This window comes from Podarcis erhardii (assembly GCF_964252035.2).
Source record: "Podarcis erhardii genome assembly, chromosome: 10".
In the NCBI taxonomy this organism is placed as follows: domain Eukaryota; kingdom Metazoa; phylum Chordata; class Lepidosauria; order Squamata; family Lacertidae; genus Podarcis; species Podarcis erhardii.
Genome location: NC_138500.1, coordinates 2,027,609 through 2,046,387, shown reverse-complemented (window position 1 = coordinate 2,046,387; position 18,779 = coordinate 2,027,609). Strand labels below are relative to the sequence as shown.

Below are 18,779 nucleotides of genomic sequence, written 5' to 3'. Positions count from 1 at the left end.
TCTATTTATACGGGATTCCTGGGGGGAAGCCACACAGCCCTGGCTGGAGAAAGCAGATCACAAACAGGTTTTAGAAGGTGGAAAGTGGTGAAAGAAGAGGACAAAAGGTACCATTTTCAGCTTGCAGAGCTTCTAGAGTCTTGTGCTGCTCATCTTGCCAGGCATTTCTTGCAAAAGCTGCTGCGTCCTCTCCAGTGGCCAGCTGGAGAGCAGAAAGACACACAGAACACAAATTAACAGATTGATGTGGGAAATAGATGGAATGGAGTGATGAAGGGACACATGCACAGCTGGCGGGGGCCAGAAACAGGCTGGTCTGCCCCCCTCCCTGGTTCACTGGGGCCTTCGGGGAAGCAGTTACCTCGCTCGGCATAGAGAGCTGCTTTCCTTCCTGAGCTGTAGGTGATTTGGATTCGGGCTGTGAATGGTCAGACTCCTTGGGCCTTTCTGGGAGCTCCCCTGGGGAAACAAACGTGGAAGGTTAGTTTCCCAGCCACATCTGGAGCCAGCGCCACCTTTTCGGAGCCAGCACCAACAAAGGGCTGTGTCATCCTGCACTACACTTGCGGAATTTGCTTTTCCGTCAGTGAGTGGTTGTCACTAGGACTCAGCTTTCACTCTGTAAAAGGAGGACAAGCTTCCATTCTGAGAGCTGCCCTTGGGCCCACTTTCAAAAACCTGGAAATAAAGGCTGCCAAAAGGCGCAGCAATCAGGATGGCGGGTCTGCAAGCTGACCTGTTCCTCAAACCAATGCACCACCGCCGTCCCAAGCAAACCCCCCAAATGCTGCCAAACTCAAGCCTTGAACAACATAACTACTGTCAGACAAGGTCCCGGGAGACCAGGGTTCGAATCCTCATTCGGCCATTAAATTTGCTTGGCGACCTTGGGCCAGCCACAGTGTCTCAACCTGGCCCACCTCACAGGGTTGTTGTTAGGATAAAATGGGGGGGGGGGAGGTGAACCACGTGTTAGGATTCTTGCTCCGTGTTCGCAGTCATGAGATTGTTGTCTATCACATGACGGTGTACGTTTTCATTCCACATAGTGGAAAGTGACGGAGACAGGACGTTTATGTTACTGCGTTCCGTGAAGTGGGACTATTGTCCTTTGTTCTTTCTCTCTTTGCTGCCTGATGAGAAAGAGGAGGAGCTAAGTCAGAATGCTCCGAGGGTATTATATGTAAATAAACCCAGATTAGCCAAAATGCTGTGCTACTGAGTTCTGTTACGCAAACTGCAAATACTCTGCAGGATTGTAAGTGTGCTGATGCCTCTTGGTCGCTGTGATGTTCAGGCTGAAGGTGGCTTTTGAAGCTCCCGATCGACCAGGAGGGAGAGAACATGCCAGTCGGGCATGTGTCTCTGCCAGGGTCCTACATGAGAGTAGGACGGTCCTAGCACCATGTACACCACCTTGAGCGCCTTAGAGGAAAAGGTGGTTTATAAATGTAATTTAAAAAAACAACAACAGAAGAACAAATACAGTCAAATCTCATGTTACGTCCACCTCATTTTACATTCTTTCAGGTTACGCCCCCATGGCGACCCAGAAGTACCGGAAAGGGTTACTTCTGGGTTTCGCTGCTTGCACACGCACAGACGCACAAAATGACATCATGTGCATGCACAGAAGCGGTAAATCACAACCCTCGCATGCGCAGATGCACTGCTGCGGTTTGCATTCCTTTCATGTTGCAAATGGGCCTCCGGAACAGATCCCATTCGCAGCCAGAGGTACCACTGTATCTAGGACTGATCTTTCCAACACAGTGAACAGAAGCAAAGCTGGAAAAACTGCTCCCTCCTCCCAAGGTTCCAGGATTTGTCCTTTCAAGAATTCAGGCCTATTTCCATTAATCCCCTCGATCTCTGCAGACAAAGGCCTGCTTCCTGACCTTGCTGTGCCAAAGAGCCATCCTTGGAGGAGTGCTCCAGTGGCCGCTCTGCCTTCTGCCGCAGGTGGGCGTTCTCCGACTGCAGAGCCTCATAGCTGGAGCGCATATCCTGCTCTGCTCTTTGGAGCGCAGCAATCTCTTGGCTCTTCTCTGCCATTTCCCGCGCGTGTCTCTCCTCCGCATCTCGGCTCTGGCGCTCGCAGTCCGCCCTCGTTTGGGCGAGCTCCTGAGAGAGTCGCTGCACCTCTTCCTGTGAGTGGTGGGAGGCCAGCTTCTGCTCTGCCAGTTCCAGTTCCAGCCTTTCCACCAGGCTCTGGGACTCCTGCCTCTCGGAAGCAGAGGTGCTGTGCAGGGAATCCAGCTCCTGCTCCACCTTCTGGAGTCTCTCCGAGAGGACCTTGGGAAGAAAAAAGGAGAACACACGCCTTTCAGGGGTGCAAAGCGATTTTTGTGCATGCACAGAACCCTGGGAAGACCTTTTCCGTGTGCCTCCCCCTCGAGAGGTCCGGAGGCTGGCAACACAAGAACAGGGCCTTTTCTGCAATGGCTCCCCATTTGTGGAATGTTCTCCCCTAGGATGTTCAGCTGTTGCCTTCATTATGCACCTTTAGGCTCCAGGCAAAGAAGTTCCTCTTTAATCAGGCCTTTGGCTGTTTGACATCCTATATCCTTTTCAATATGTTTGTGGAAGGGGAGTTATTGGTTTGTGAATTTCTTGTTGTGCATTTTGTGTTTCATCTTGTATTTTTATGCTATGAACTGCCCTGAGACCTACAGACGGAGGGTGGCATACAAATTGAATAATAATACATTGGTACCTCGGTTCTAGAACGTTATCCATTTCAGAAGACCGTTCGACTTCCGAAATGTTCGAAAACCGAGGCACAAAGGGCAACTGGCGAATTCCACTGAGAAAATTGAAAAACACGCAGCAGAAGCCGTTCAAAAACGGAAGCATTTACTACCATGTTTTTGGCATTCGGGTTCCGAAACATTCGTCAACGGAGACGTTTGAGAACTGAGGTACCACTGTAGTAAGATGCGATTGTATTGTACTGCAGAATTGAATGTCACAGAGACATTGTGAACAGTCTATAGAGAATTCTCCCCCTGGAGGGGGGAAGTCTCCTCCTTTACGCTGATGTATGTGACTTCCCTGAAATGCTGATATGCTGTGACTACCGTATTTTCCCGTGTAGAAGATGGTTTTCCTTAGAAACAACAGGCAAAAATTGTGGGCCGTCTTATACACGGATAGCAGAGGGAGGACGTGCGATTGGTGGCAGCAGCCAGGAGGAGGAGACTGGCAGCGCCGAATGGGCGTGTGATTGGTTGCTGTGGCAAGGCCTGCTGATGATTGGCTGTGGTAATTGTGCATTCTATTTACGGTTGTGGCGAGGTGTGTATGCAATCAGCTGCGGTTGCATCTAGTGTGCATGCAGGTTGTTGGCGGTGTGCGTTCAAACGATCGATGGAGGTGGCTGCAGAGTGAGTTGCGGCGGTCCCCCCCCCCCTGCAAAAAAGCTCAACAACTCTGCTCAATCCCCTCCCCCAAAAATAGGAGTGTTATACACGGAAAATACGGTATTTGCTCTGTGGACAATTGGCTAGAACATGGGTAGACAAACTAAGGCCCGGGGGCCGGATCCGGCCCAATTGCCTTCTCAATCCGGCCCGCAGATGGTCCGGGAATCAGGGTGTTTTTACATGAGTAGAATGTGCCTTTTTATTTAAAATGCATCTCTGGGTTATTCGTGGGGCCTGCCTGGTGTTTTTACATGCGTAGAATGTGTTTCTTTTATTTAAAATGCATCTCTGGGTTATTTGTGGGGCATTGGAATTTGTTCATTCCCCCCCCCCAAAAAAAAATAGTCCGGCCCCCCCACAAGGTCTGAGGGACAGTGGACCGGCCCTCTGCTGAAAAAGTTTGCTGACCCCTGGGCCAGAACGTGCTGCAACACAGCTTGTCACACACTGGGCTCCAGGTTTAGTGGTACCATCCGCCAACAGCCAAAGGATGGGAAGAGTTGATGGGGGGTCAGTCCTGTTTTGCAGCAAAGGGAGTGGAAGCTTCTGGCCCCTTCCAGCTCTTATCGTCCTGAATGTGAGTACCTGTTTCTGCTCTTCAGTAATGTTCAGCTCCTGCTGCAACAATTCCACCACCTGCGTCCGCCCCAGCAAGGCTGCCTCCTGCTCCTCCAGCTTCCGTTGCAACAGCCGCAGGTTCTGAGACAGAGAGAACACGAGTTTTGCCAGGCTCAGAGGCACAAATCCAGAGATCACAGCACGGACCTTTCACCTGCGGACTTCTTTGTCTCTGGCTCTCCTTGTCTGAGCCCTCCAATCCCTTTTACTGGCCCAGATTGGAGCGCGTATCTCACCCCTCACCCCCAAACCTCTGCCAACACACCTGCTGCATTTCCGCTTCCAGGTCCGAACGGGCGGCTAGCTGGTGCAATTCAGCCTGGTGCTGGTGGGCCTGTTCCTTGAGGAGAGAGTCCTTCTTCTGAACCTCCTCTTGCAGAGCGCTGAGCTGCCAACAGAATACACAAGTTTAAAAGCTGCTAGCAGGAATGCCCTGTGCCTTGGGAATCAAAAAGGGTTTTCAAGGAGCGAAGAAACTCATATTAGTATTTTAAATCGAGTCCAGCAACCTGTCTATGGGAAGCCCACAGACAGGACCTGAAAATTATCAGGCAACAAAATTATCCTCCCCGCTTGTGATCCCTCGGAAACTGGCGTTCAGAGGCTAACTCCCTCCAATAGTGAACATAGCCTTTGTAGCTAGTAAAGGTAAAGGGACTCCTGACCGTTAGGCCCAGTCGTGGCCGACTCTGGGGTTGCAGCGCTCATCTCACTTTATTGGCCGAGGGAGCTGGTCATGTGGCCAGCATGACTAAGCCGTTTCTGGCAAACCAGAGCAGCGCACGGAAACGCCATTTACCTTCCCGCCAGAGAGGTACCTATTTATCTACTTGCACTTTGACGAGGCCTAAGGTTAAGGTAAAGGACCCCTGGACAGTAAAGTCCAGTCGCGAATGACTCTGGGGTTGTGGTGCTTCTTCCGCTTTCAGGCCAAGGGAGCTGGCATTTGTCCGCAGACAGCTTTCCAGGTCATGTGGCCAGCATCACTAAACCACTTCTGGCACAAAGGGACACCGTGATGGAAACCAGAGTGCATGGAAACACCATTTACCTTCCCGCCGGAGTGGTACCTATTTATCTACTTGCACTCTGACATGCTTTTGAACTGCTAGGTTGGCAGGAGCAGGGACCGAGCAACAGGAGCTCACCCCGTCGCGGGGATTCGAATCGCCGAATCCTCTCCAACAGTCATCCAAGTTGATGACCACCATCGCCTCCTGCAGATGGGAGTTCAATAGTTAAACTATGTGCCATTTGAAGAAGTATCTCCTTATGTCTGTGCTGTTCAATGCGCTGAGGCATTACCTTTGAACGCATCTCAGAATAAGCTGCCGAGAAGCCAGTGGCAGGAGGTGGCCACGACCCAACTCAATGTACAGAGAGTTCCATTTATTTATTTATTGCATTTACATCTCACCTTTTTCTGCAAGGAGCTCAAGGTGGCGTACATGGTTCTCTCCCTCCTCATTTAACCACCACAACAACCCTGTGAGGTAGGTTAGGCTGAGAGGAATGACTGACTCCCAAGGCAACACGGTGAGCTTCATGGGATTTGAACCCTGGTCTCTTAGGTCCTAGCCCAATTCTCTAACCTCTATGCCGCAATTCCAAATTCTGCCCTTGCTCAAACAAGTCCCAGAATGCCAAAAGAAGCGACTAAGATACAGTGGTACCTCAGGTTACAGACGCTTCAGGTTACAGACTCTGCTAACCCAGAAATAGTACCTTTGCTTAAGAATTTTGCTTCAGGATGAGAACAGAAATCGCGCAGCAGCAGCGGGAGGCCCCATTAGCTAAGGTGGTGCCTCAGGTTAAGAGCAGTTTCAGGTTAAGAATGGACCTCAGGAACTAATTAAGTTCTTAACCTGAGGTACCACTGTATTACAAAAAGCCTTCACAATCTCCTCCTGATGTTTGATGTCTGATCGTGGTTTTTAATATTCTGTTGGGAGCCACCCAGAGTTGCTAGGGAAACCCAGCCAGATAGGCAGGGTATAAATAATTGTTGTTGTTGTTGTTGTTTCCTCCCTACCTGGGCCTGTGCTTCCTCCAGACTTCTTGTTTTTGCCTCCAGCTCTTCCTGCAGCTCCTGACACCGCCTTTGCAGAAGCTTGGTCTCCTCTTCCCGCTCATCACGCATCCCTTGGTCACTCTGAAAAGGAGGCAGCAAGTTACTGAAAGGGAGTGATCTGTGAACAGCATACTTCTGACTGGGAAAGAGGAGGTTCGGTCAACCCACTGGCCAAACACTTCTGAGTATTTTTTAACGCATTAGCTTCATTAGAACACAAACATGGCTTTGAAAGGATATATGATATCTGACATGATTGAGAATCGTAGAGCCAGGGACGGAGAACTTTAAAGCGTTAAAATCGGGATGTGGAAGATATGGAAACAACGAGGAGAGGCAGATTTGAAGATGTGCTTCAGAGGTCCAGACTATGCGGAGCCCCAAAAAATAAACAAATACAATTTGGATTATAACTTGGCCTTTTTTTATTTTAGCTTTTGTTTTAATTGGATTATAGTTGGATATGTTAACTTGGTGTTTTTTATTGGAAAATTAATAATATAAATTTTTTTAAAAAAGGACACTAACATGGTTTTCCCTGGGCTCTTCGTAATTTAATCTTGTAGCTAAAGCTTTCTAGATGTGAAAAGAGGCATGCTACGAGTTCTCACTGCTGGGGAGAGGAGTTTGTTGAGAGGTACCTGGGGAGGCACATCAGAAGCCAGAGGGGACCTAAGCAAGGACTTCATGGCAATGTGGGAGGATCTCAGGTCCATGCAGCTCACTAGCGTCCACCGCGGCTTAGCAGACAAGAGACACAAGCAGCGAATAGGGACAAAAGTGTTTCAGCAACCGGCTGTGTGGCTGAGCTACTTCCCAGGGCAAAGAATGGCTTCTGAGAGTACAGAGGGCAGGTGAGGTCCAGAAATAAAAAGGTGTGCCATATAGAAAGCAGAATAAGCATTCTGGACCAGGAGGCTGGCTAGTCTCACCTTTGTGGAAGAAAGAGGGTCCGTTGCGAGAGATGCTGCTCCCTGTTCTGAAAGTTGCTCGAGGCGCTTGCTCTGAGATGCCAGCTTAGCTTTGGCCTGCAGTTTCAGCTTCCGCAGCTTGGCTTCCGCAGCCTCCTTTTCTTCCTAGAGGAGGGAATTTTTACATACAGGAATGACAGCATGTTCAAAGGCTGACATGAGCCAAGGCCCTGCAGTGGGGCAAGAGGCTGGGCTCAATGGCCTCCTGACCCCCATCTCGGTTTTGCGATTTTAAGCGTCGCAGCAGACGAAAGGTTCCCAGTTAGGGAAGAGTTGAGCAGTGATGCCTCCCACAGAGGAATGGTACCTGTAGCAGGACATCCTTCTGCTGTAGCTGAGCATCCTTCTCACGCACCAGGTCCTTCAGCTGCGCCACCAGCCTCTCCATGTGGCCCAGCCGTTCCAGAACGTCCTCTGGCGTCTCCTCCCCATTCTGCTGGCTGGGCTCCAGGACCGGCCCCTGCGGGGTAACAAGAAGAACTCTGTGTAACAACGCCATGGCCAAAGGACCCAACATCTGGCTTCATCCCTAGGACTAAACATCTGGCGGCGGAAGATCCGCACCTTATTATTTTTTTTATTTATAAAATGTACATACTGCCCTCCATCCAAAGATCACAAGGCAGTTTACAGAATAAAAGCGCAAAACACATAACATAATACCAGAAAACCCCACCCAAACACATTTTTTAAAAAGCCATACACTCTTTTAATCAGCCAAAGGCCTGGTTGAAGAGAAATGTTTTCACCTGGCACTTAAGGATATGTAATGAAGATGCCAGGTGGGCCTTCCTGGGGAGAGCGTTCCACAAATGGGGAGCCACCACAGATAAGGCCTGTTCTCATGTTGCCATAGGCATTTCACATGACTTCCCCCAAAGAACTCTGGGAATTATAGTTCCCTCTCACCAAGCTGTGATGCCCAGCACCCTTAACACACTACAGTTCTTGGGATTTTTGGGCAGTGGGGAGGGGAGGTAGTCATGGGCTTAAATGTGCATTGGACGTGTTTTAAACGTATGGTGTGGATTTGCCCTGAGAGTCCCGGAGGGCAGTAATCAGAAACAGCTTTGAGAAATCAAGGGCTGCTTCACACAAAGATGTCCACTTCATGCAGCAGTCGCCAGGTGATGGCATCTATGAATGAGCCATCCCAAACCAAGCACCACAGACAGAACTTGTGGGCTGCCGCAATTGGCACACTTCTGAGAGGACGCTATTCACATACAGTCATACCTCGGGCTGATGTAGCTTCAGGTTAAGTATTTTCGGGTTGCGCTCCGCGGCAACCCAGAAGTAATGGAGAACGTTACTTCTGGGTTTCGCTGCTCGCGCATGCGCAGACACTCAAAAATGACATCACGCGCATGCGCGGAAGTGGCAAAACATGACCCGCACATGCGCAGACGCGTGCTACGTTTACTTCAGGATGCGAACGGGGCTCCGGAACGGATCCCGTTCGTATCCAGAGGTACCACTGTATTCAGCTGTGGACCATCGGTAATTAAAGGACACAATGGGTGTGAAAGCAGTCAGTGAACGTGCATGTGTGAAGCTGCTCTAAATGGTGTGATACTGCTTGGACTGCAGGACTGAAAACACAGCTGGGGGTGGGGATCCTCCGGACTGGTGGCTTTGGAGCTGAGGCTTATCTACTAATGAATGCCCCACGGTCTCTATGGAGGAGCCAGGAGCCAGTGCAGAAGGTGGCAGCTCATCTTCTCACGGAATTAGTGTGTATGGCGCAGGTCATTATAGAATCACAGAGCTGTAGCATGGAAAGGGACTTTAAGGGTCATCTGGTCCAATCCCCCACAATGCAGGCATCTCATCACCAGTATTTATGCTGTCTTCTGCCTGTTTCCAAGACAATTTAAGGCACAGGCTTTGAGCACAAATGCCCTCCTTGTTTTCGGCTGCCTGTGTGCAGCCAGGACCTCCTAGCCCAGCTGGCAACTCGGGAGAAGCACATGCATGCTGCAGACCCTTCCTTCCCCACACCCACTGTGCAGCAGGCCTCGGCTGGGAAAAAGCTACTTACATCAGGCAGATCTGCAGCCTCCGCAGCCTCTCCTTCCCCTGACAGCTCCTGCAGGACAGTGTTGGCCAGTCCCGACAAGCGGCTCAGCATCTTGAGCCTCCAGCTCTTGCAGGACAGAGAAGGAGGAGGAGAAAGTGGATGTCAGCACAAACACAAACGGGAAAGGTTTGGGGCTAGGTTTAGTCGCTGCGCAGGGAACGTGCTTCCGCCATGCTGTCGTAGCAAAAGCCAAAAGAGGCAAGGAAGAACTTGCTTATTGCCCAAGGCCACGCACAGAATCAAGCTTCCAGACATCTCAAGCATGCATGGAATAAGGGACAGCCCCATCTGCTGCTGTCCAGGATGAAACATCCCTGTGGAAACAGAATGACACACACACACACACACACACACACACACACAACCCGCCCACCTCAGGCCAAGTGTTTGCCTTGGTCAGAAGCCGGAAATTCACTTCACTGGGTTACAGAAATCAGGAATGTGCCTCACAGCTGAAGATGGGGTAAAGGACATTTCCTTAGATCCTTTCTTCACACAGGTTTCTAAATGGGCCCCTGCCTGGCAGCCTACAGAGTTACCTCCAAGCAACTAGGCTAGGAAGCTTGCAGAAGCTGAAAAAGGAATCAAATCCTTTTATTTATCCTTTCAGGTAAACCATGGGCCACAAATTATTTTAAAAACAGAAATGTGTGAGTGAGGAATGCACACTACGCTTGGGATGTTCCAAAGACGGACTTTCAAGCCTGAACTTGCTGCACCAGAACCAAGAAACCCTGAAAGGGAAAGCACCCCCATAGCAACTCCAAACTGCTCAAGGCAGAGGGAGGATGAGCAGAGGCAGTGGCCCTGAGCGAACAGATTCCCAGATCTCATCACCTGCATTCTCAGCACCCACACCGCTTCCCTACAGCAGTCAAAACATGGACATTTCAAGTGCTGCAGAATCAAAACCAAACATCCTGACAGGTTTTACAACCTTCATTGTCTGAATCTAACTCCCATCAGACCCACTGTGAAAGGCCAGGGGTGATGGAAGCAGCAATCCAACAGCATTGGAAGGCCCCAGCTAACGCCGCCGTTTCAAGGTACCTTTAAACGGTGGGAGGGAGGGGATTCCCTGTTCCTGCTGCTTCACCCTTTATTTATAAAAACAGTTTCCTGACTTTCCAATAAATGGTGTTCTTGCCCAGGTCAGATACGCACAACTGACTTGCTGGAAGCAGAGGGGACACTGAAACACCAGCCAGAACGTCAGAAAAGGCTACCCGGACATTGACGATAAGAGTTTCCTGCTCAACTGCCTTGGGCGCTTTGGGTGGGGCTGCTGAGCATGAGAGCAACAAGCACTTTCTCAGAAGCTGTTAATTCTGTTTGACTTCACTGGCATGAGTGTGGCCAAGAAACTGTGCTGTGAATCAGCGGGTCCCTGGTCCAAGTCTGCCATGACTCACCAAGTGCCGCCTTGGGCAACCCAGGACCTAACCTGATGTGGGTTTTCGGGAAGCAGGGAGAGAATTGCCTATGCAAAATACAATGATTTGCATAGAGTAAAATTTGCACCAGGAAATGTTCTGAAGCCCTAGAGCAGGGGTCAGCAACCTTTTTCAGCCATGGGCCAGTCCACTGTCCCTCAGACCTTGTGGTGCGCCAGACTATATTTTGGGGGGGAAATATGAACAAATTCCTATGCCCCACAAATAACCCAGAGATGCATTTTAAATAAAAGGACACATTCTACTCATGTAAACACACGCTGATTCCCGGACCGTCCGCAGGCCGGATTTAGAAGGCGATTGGGCCAGATCTGACCCCCGGGCCTTAGGTTGCCTACCCCTGCCCTAGAGAGTGGTCTAACGTAGCACATCATTTTTACTACAAAACCTTGAAACTGCCAAACTTGTCTAATGTTTATTTGAAATTAGCATCCATTGATTGTTACTAATGAACTTACAAACTGGAAAAATTTCCACAGAAAAAGCAAGCACTGGGATTTCTTTTCTGCCCCACATCACTGCCCAGCTACCTGTATTAAGGGGATAATAATACTGACTAACCTTACTGGGCTGTTGTATGAATTACAGCAAATGCATGCTTGGGAAATGTTGCATTTTACGGCACTTCACTCTAGGAAAGCTACACTTAGAGGTGGTGAATCAGATACCTCTTTGTCTCACATGGCAGCACACCTGTGGTTTTCCAGCACAGAGCCTTCTGCAAAGCAGCCCTTCAGTCAAGTAAGCAGCGAGGGTGATTCATCAGGCCAGGTGAGTGGCAACCCAAACAGATTCCTTGGGGCAACTCCTCTGCAGAAGGTTAATTAAGGTAATAAGCCCGAGGCACCTGCTTCTGCTCTTCCAGAATGTTTATGCCTTGTTATCAAGGAAAGATCACTTGATAATGAGAAATCATGCCTTTTAGTGTCACCCACCCAGTATTGCGGAATACTCTGTTAACAGAGATTCAGCAGGCAAGTATTATTATTATCTACTGAATTTATACACTGTCCTATACCCGGAGGTCTCAGGGTGGTTCACAGAATAAAATCAAAATATAAAACCACAATATACATAATCAAAAAAACAACCCAATAACACCCACCCTCCCCCCAAAAACCCACCTTTTAAAAATGGCATAAGTAAGAATACATCTTTCCACACTGGTTAACTGATGCCTGTTTTTAACTTTTTAGTACGTTTTTACCGCATGTTTTTAGCTATTTCTGTTGTGAACTGCTTTTAGTTTTTTCTTAATGAAATAGTGCTCTATATTTTTATAAGTAAATAAAACAAAACACGCCTTGCTTAATTCCAGCTTGCCAAAGTACCCGAGGCCACAGCCCACTCCTCGTTTGCATTGGCACAGAATGGAAGATTACAAACTTAAGGAACATTTAAGCCACTTCCTGGTTTCAAACGTAGCTGCCCAGTTTGCATATAACGCTCACCCAAGCCATGGCTTTGAGCAGGCAAGCAAACGTGCGGGTTCCTGGAGTGATGGTCCTAGTACTGCTGCTGCAACGCTATCAGAGGCTAAGCCGTGGTTTGGGTCTGCATGATGTGTGAACCCAGCTTTGTGGTTTGACTTAAGACGAACCATGGGTGGTAAACCAAGAGCAAACCCCAGTTACAGCTCATGGCTAGTTTCACTCCTGGCTTAGCCCCAGGTGAGGGAGGGATGCTGTAACCTGCTCTCAGGGAACCAGTACATTTGCTCATTTGTGCATTACTTGAGAGCCAGGCTAATGCCATGCAGTGTGAAAGCAACCCCAAGTCACATGAGAGCTGTCGAATTGGTGCACTGGAACCAGCAAGACAAGCAGAGGTACCAACAATTTCCAGCTTATGGGAACTCGAAGGGGCAGAGCCTGAGAAGAGGAGGCTGCCTTTAAAGAGCACCTGCAGGGGTGGCGACAGAGCCAGATTTTGGTTTGATGAGGCCCTAAGCTACTGAAGGTAATGAGGCCCTTTAGACATCCAGCTGTCCGTTGTCCACAACAAATTGTGGCTGTTTTTTGTGTTGAATATGTGCTATATGGTCATTTATGGACCCAGTAGGTGTCTCAAGCCATTTGCACATGTGGCCCTGCAACCAGTCCATGCGGAATGTAGGCACCCTATATATAGAAAGGAGCAAACCAGGGGTATTTTGGGGAGCAGGCTAGCAGGCGGGGCCCATGACTTGCATCATAGGAGTCTACACAACACAAAACACTGTTGCTGTATGTAGGTGTTATTTTACTAATTTGTTATCTTATATTTTGGAAATGTACATCCAGGTGTTGTTTTTCTTTAATTTTGGGGGGGCCCCCAAGAGAGTGGGGCCCTAAGCTAGAGCTTGCTTAGAACAACGACTACCAGACTTTTAGAAGACATCTGAAGGCAGCCCTCTTGAGGGAAGCTTTTAATGTTTGATGGACTACTGTATTTTAATATTTTCTTGGAAGCAGCCCAGAGTGGCTGGGGAAACCCAGCCAGATGAGAGGATTATAAATAATATTTTTTTTATTAGTAGTAGTAGTAGTAAACCTTGCTGCAAGGCAAGCGGAGGGTGCCAACAGTTTCCGGCTTATGGGAAGTCCAAGGGACAGAGACGGAGAAGAGGAGGCTGCCTTTAAAGAACACCTGCAAGGCAACAGAGACCCAAATGGCGCTCCTGTGCCCTGATGGGCAGACACCTGCAAGCGGAGCAGAGAGAAGGGTGATCAAGCCGCCGTCAAAGACACAGGAGCAGAGGGATGCAGAGCTCATGGCAACCTGGCCCGGAGAGAGGAAGGGATCTGCTGCAAGGGACGTGCCAGGCTGGGCCGTTTTGAGAAGGCAGCTCCCGGGTGGGGGGGTCCCCAGAGAGCGGCTTCCCAGCCCTGCCCCTCCGTTCCCAGCTTCAGCAAGCCGAGGTTCAACAGGTGCAGCCACGCTGGCCTGAGGATGCCACAGGTCTACAGAAGTGTAGCGCTGGAAGGGACCACTAGGGTCATCTACTCCGACCCCGGTTTTTTGAGCTCTACCGGTTGAGCCATGCCTGGGCTGACCTGAGGCTGACCCTGTTGGACTTCTGCCTTCTTCCCTCCAACAGAGGAGGAGGAGAAGCAGCTGACGACCTGAGGCTGACCCTGTTGGACTTCTACCTTCTTCCCTCCAACAGAGGAGGAGGAGGAGAAGCAGCTGACGACCTGAGGCTGACCCTGTTGAACTTCTGCCTTCTTCCCTCCAACAGAGGAGGAGGAGGAGAAGCAGCTGACGACCTGAGGCTGACCCTGTTGGACTTCTACCTTCTTCCCTCCAACAGAGGAGGAGAAGCAGCTGACGACCTGAGGCTGACCCTGTTGGACTTCTGCCTTCTTCCCTCCAACAGAGGAGGAGGAGGAGAAGCAGCTGACGACCTGAGGCTGACCCTGTTGGACTTCTGCCTTCTTCCCTCCAACAGAGGAGGAGGAGGAGAAGCAGCTGACGACCTGAGGCTGACCCTGTTGGACTTCTGCCTTCTTCCCTCCAACAGAGGAGGAGGAGGAGAAGCAGCTGACGACCTGAGGCTGACCCTGTTGGACTTCTGCCTTCTTCCCTCCAACAGAGGAGGAGGAGGAGAAGCAGCTGACGACCTGAGGCTGACCCTGTTGGACTTCTGCCTTCTTCCCTCCAACAGAAGAGGAGGAGGAGAATCAGCTGACGACCTGAGGCTGACCCTGTTGGACTTCTGCCGCCTTCCCTTCAACAGAGGAGGAGGAGAAGCAGCTGACGACCTGAGGCTGACCCTGTTGGACTTCTGCCTTCTTCCCTCCAACAGAAGAGGAGGAGGAGAAGCAGCTGACGACCTGAGGCTGACCCTGTTGGACTTCTGCCGCCTTCCCTTCAACAGAGGAGGAGGAGAAGCAGCTGACGACCTGAGGCTGACCCTGTTGGACTTCTGCCTTCTTCCCTCCAACAGAAGAGGAGGAGGAGAAGCAGCTGACGACCTGAGGCTGACCCTGTTGGACTTCTGCCGCCTTCCCTTCAACAGAGGAGGAGGAGAAGCAGCTGACGACCTGAGGCTGACCCTGTTGGACTTCTGCCTTCTTCCCTCCAACAGAGGAGGAGAAGCAGCTGACGACCTGAGGCTGACCCTGTTGGACTTCTGCCTTCTTCCCTCCAACAGAGGAGGAGGAGGAGAAGCAGCTGCCGCCGCCGCCGCCGCCCCATGCCATTTTAGCAGCCGCACAGCAGGCCGAAGTTCAAGGGCCGTCGAGCTGCACCGGTGGAACTTCTGCCTGCGCGCCTCCCTCCCTCCCCCCCCCCACCGGAGGAGCAGCCCAAGGGCTGGCCGAGCTCCCTAGCCTTGCCTGGCCGGGCCCGGCAGCAGACTCACCGCTCTTCTCCTCGGCCCGCGTCCTCTCCGGGTTCCGGCCACATCAGCACCGGAAGTGCCCTGGTCTCTGCCCCCTCGGCGCTTCCGGGTTGCTCCCTCCAAGCTCCCGCCTCTCGTCCAATCAGAACCCGGGTAGCTCCTAGACGGACGCAGCGCCCCTCCAACCGTAGCGCAGGGCTTGGGCCGTTGCCGGGGTGACGCCGCGGGCGGCGCAGCCGCGTCGCGCCACCTGCGCGTCCGCCAATCAGCAGGGCGGGATTCTCTTCTCCTCCTCCCTCTCTTTCCCACAAAGCGAGCCGCACGAAAACAAAACGCAAGGAACCAATCAGGAAGCGAGGTCTCCCCCTTCCACCGGCGCAGGGAACCAATCAGCGGCCGAGATGCTGAGGCGGGTCTGAAGTTGTAGGCCAATCAGGGTGGGCGGCCGACGGCGGCGGTCTTTCCAGGCGCTGCTTCGCTCCGGAAACTTCCCGCGAGGAAGCCACGCCCCCTCCGAGGGGCGGGGAAATAGTTTTGCATATGGTAATTTATGTTAATATGTCAGGGCCTGCAGTTTAACTATTATGCGCTTAATATTAATGAGGTAGAATTAAAAAGAAATTGCGAGGAGCCAATTTCTGAAGTGAAATTTATACTCAAATTCCATTAATTAGATAATAATAATAATAATAATAATAATAATAATTTCTTATCCTCATATCAAAATAAATTGTTGTTGCTGTTGATTTATTATTATTCTTTTGTTTTTATTACCTTCACCTTTAAATCACCTTTCATCCTTCAGGGTCCCAGGGCAGTTAATAATTAACAGCAATTAACTAATAAATTGCACAGCATTTTACGCTGCGGCAAGAATATTATTAGCCCAGAAATGGAAACAAGAAGAAATTCCAACGAAAGAAGAACTGCAGACGAAATTAATGGACTATGCAGAATTGAACAAAATGACAGGAAGGAATCGAAACCTGAGGGACCAGAGATTTACAGAAGATTGTGAGAAGTATATGAATTCTTTGAAGAGCAACTGTAATCAACAAATTACGCTAGTTTTGTAAGGAGAAATATACCAAGTGTTACAAAGTAGAAAAAGATGGAGATATTGGTTATGAGTTTGAAATGTAATAGGGAAGATAAGAAATGCATACTGAGAGATTAGATTGGAAAATTTTCAGACAGGATTGACGGAAGTCAAAATTTTGAATAAGATGTAAAAGTATGTTTAATTACTGTTGAAAATGATATGTTAAAAAAAAACCTAATAAAATGATGGACTATATGGAACTGGCTGAGATGACTGGCAGAATCCGAGACCAAGGAGAAGAGTCGGCGGAAGAAGAGTGGAAGAAATTTAAAGTTTATCTTCAGAAATATTGCAAAATAAAGGAATGTTAGAAAGATGTTGGGGGGAAAAATTATGTGGTTTTAGCAGAAAAGGTATAAAGGATTAAGTAAAAATGAATTAGTGAAAGAGAGAATGTAAAATGATAGTATATTAAGATAAACTATTAGGATAAAAACAAAGTTGGAAGGATTTGCTGGAATATCTAATTGAATTAGAATACAAAAATGGGAGGCGTGAGGAGGTCAAGGAAATAAGTGAATGTAAGTAAGTGGTTTAAAGGTTTGACTTGTTTCTTATGTTTTTTCTTTTTTTCTTTTTTGATGATGTTTTTCTATATGTATGGTTTTTTTCTTTTTCTTCTTTGATTGGTGTGTGTGTGTGTGTGTGTATTCTGTAACCTTTAAAATCTTAATAAAAATTTATATAAAAAAAATAATAAATAATTATATTAAAAAATAAATAAATTACACAGCATTTCTGGCAGGCTTATTGATGGGGAAGGGTTTTTTTTTTTAACAAAGGTTTCTTTATTGTTGGTGGCGAGTGAAATTAACAAACAGGAATTGACATGTGTTTGGTTTTTTCCCCAGCTGCCCCCTCTCCCCCCTCTGTCGTCAGTTGCCGAGGCTGAAGAGCCCTGTCTACCCACAAGTCTCTTCCTCTCCAGGGCAATTTCCCCCAAGCAATTGGAGACTACGCCTTCCTGAGAGCCCACCTCTCCTCCGCCCTCTTCATGCCTCTCCTGGTTCTGGAAGACCAAGCCGGAGGGGAGCTTGTCACAGCAGCAGCAGAAGACAATTGTGTCTCTTCACCAGACTGATTCCTGTCTGCCTCTTTTTTTAAAAAAAAATATGCTTTTTATTAAGTTTTCATTTTAAATACAACACCAACACCAATGTTACCGGAAAAATCTGAGGGCTCCCTTGGACAAAAAGTAAAGACACCAACCAGAGTAAATTGGAGCAAATCAGCAGCCTGTAGGCTTGGCCTTTATTGAACTGTTGCAACAGGGTCCTCCCCTCACTTGCAGGTGAGAGGGAAGACACAGAAAAATGGTGTGCAAGACCTTATAAAAACTTTTGAAATTCCCCTCCTCTAGGTCAAGCCCACCCCCAGAAACATCATGCATACATTACAGAAAGGAGGGGTTGAGGGAGGAGTTGTGGTGGTCACCTGAGTGTCCTGTCACCTGGCTGGTTCCCTTCTCTCCCCCTCCCCATGAGTCACTTCCAGGAGACAAAGGGGAGTTTGCAGTTTCCTGCCCCCTGAGGGAAGATCTGATCATTGTCCTTTGTTTCAGTCCATGCTGAATCCACTCCCACATGCAAGTTCTTTGTGATCTTCATTGTCTTCTGTCTGGGACCATCAGGGTTGGCATAGCAACTGGGCAGGGCTCCTGTGGATGTGCTGGGATGGTGAAGGGATTATGGCTGCCCTGTATCAAACCTTCCCCATTTTGTAGTCCTTCCTTCATGGAGTAAAATAAAAGTGGAACAGTACAAATCCGATGTATGGTTGATTTTCTATGAACTTATAACAGAAGCGTAGTGTATGTAGTGTGTGAGTGTGAGTGTGTGTGAAGTTTGTACAAACTGAATGATGGGGGGGGGGGTTCCTGCTACACCAACAAACAAATATATCAAGTCTTTTTACATCTATCTTACTTTATGCTCCATAGAGCCAGTTGACTTCCCTCCTTCCCTTCCCCAGGTTTTCTTATTCCAATCCTTAATTCACAGTTTCATTAGTAAAAGACTAAACCATGACATGAGATTTATTTCAGTCCTGCTAACATCTTCAAATTTCTACAGTTCTCACTTATATAGACCATAAATTTACTCCATTCTTTTTGGTACTTTGTTTCCTCCTGACTGCGAATCCTATGTGTCAGTTTTGCTAGTTCCGCGTCCTCGACCAACTTTGTCTGCCACTCCTTTACAGTCGGTATCTCCTGTGTTTTCCACTTTTGGGCTATCAAAACTCTGGCTGCTGTCGTAGCGTACATATATAGTCTTTGGTCCATCTTCTTAATATCCTCTCCTATCAAACCTAGCAGTAGTTCTTCAGGCTTTTTTGGGAAAGTATATTTAAACATCTTTTTTAATTCATTATAGATCAATTCCCAAAACTCTTTCATTTTATCACATGTCCACCACATGTGGTAAAAATCACCGTCCTTTTCTTTACATTTCCAACAGATTTTACTACTCGTCCTATACATTTTTGCTAGTTTGGTAGGAGTAAGATACCAGCGATAGACCATTTCCATTACATTCTCTTTTAAAGTAGAGCATGCAGTCAATTTTAAATTTTCATTCCAGAGTTTGATCCATGCATCATATTCTACATTATGCCCAAAGTCTATTGCCCATTTTGCCATAGCCTCTTTTATCAATTCATCTATTGTATTCCATTCTAATAAGAATTTATACATTTTCGAGAGTAATTTGGTCTTGCGATTCCTGTCTGCCTC

The 18,779-nt window shown here is 48.6% G+C and overlaps 1 protein-coding gene and 1 long non-coding RNA gene across 3 annotated transcripts in view; one reads left to right on the top strand and one right to left on the bottom strand.

The window, feature by feature from the left end:
- LOC309352075 overlaps positions 1-11,650 on the top strand; it is a 73,297-nt gene extending 61,647 nt beyond the window's left edge. Inside the window, exon 2 of the long non-coding RNA XR_014161088.1 lies at positions 11,594-11,650. This is a non-coding gene — a long non-coding RNA (uncharacterized lncRNA). The remainder of the gene's footprint in view (positions 1-11,593) is intronic.
- The window catches only part of GOLGB1 (golgin B1), a 71,458-nt gene extending 56,375 nt beyond the window's left edge, over positions 1-15,083 (bottom strand). Inside the window, exons 1-10 of one of the 2 annotated variants that reach the window (XM_081879563.1) lie at positions 14,965-15,083; positions 9,127-9,231; positions 7,393-7,545; positions 7,047-7,190; positions 6,076-6,195; positions 4,309-4,431; positions 4,011-4,124; positions 1,899-2,295; positions 362-459; positions 112-202 (exon numbers count right to left, since the gene is read on the bottom strand). In XM_081879563.1, coding sequence (XP_081735689.1) covers positions 112-202; positions 362-459; positions 1,899-2,295; positions 4,011-4,124; positions 4,309-4,431; positions 6,076-6,195; positions 7,047-7,190; positions 7,393-7,545; positions 9,127-9,216 — 1,330 coding nt within the window. In that variant the 5' untranslated portion in view covers positions 9,217-9,231; positions 14,965-15,083. The remainder of the gene's footprint in view (positions 1-111; positions 203-361; positions 460-1,898; positions 2,296-4,010; positions 4,125-4,308; positions 4,432-6,075; positions 6,196-7,046; positions 7,191-7,392; positions 7,546-9,126; positions 9,232-14,964) is intronic. The other variant, XM_081879562.1, reaches the window with a different exon arrangement.
- Positions 15,084-18,779: the final 3,696 nt, after the last annotated feature.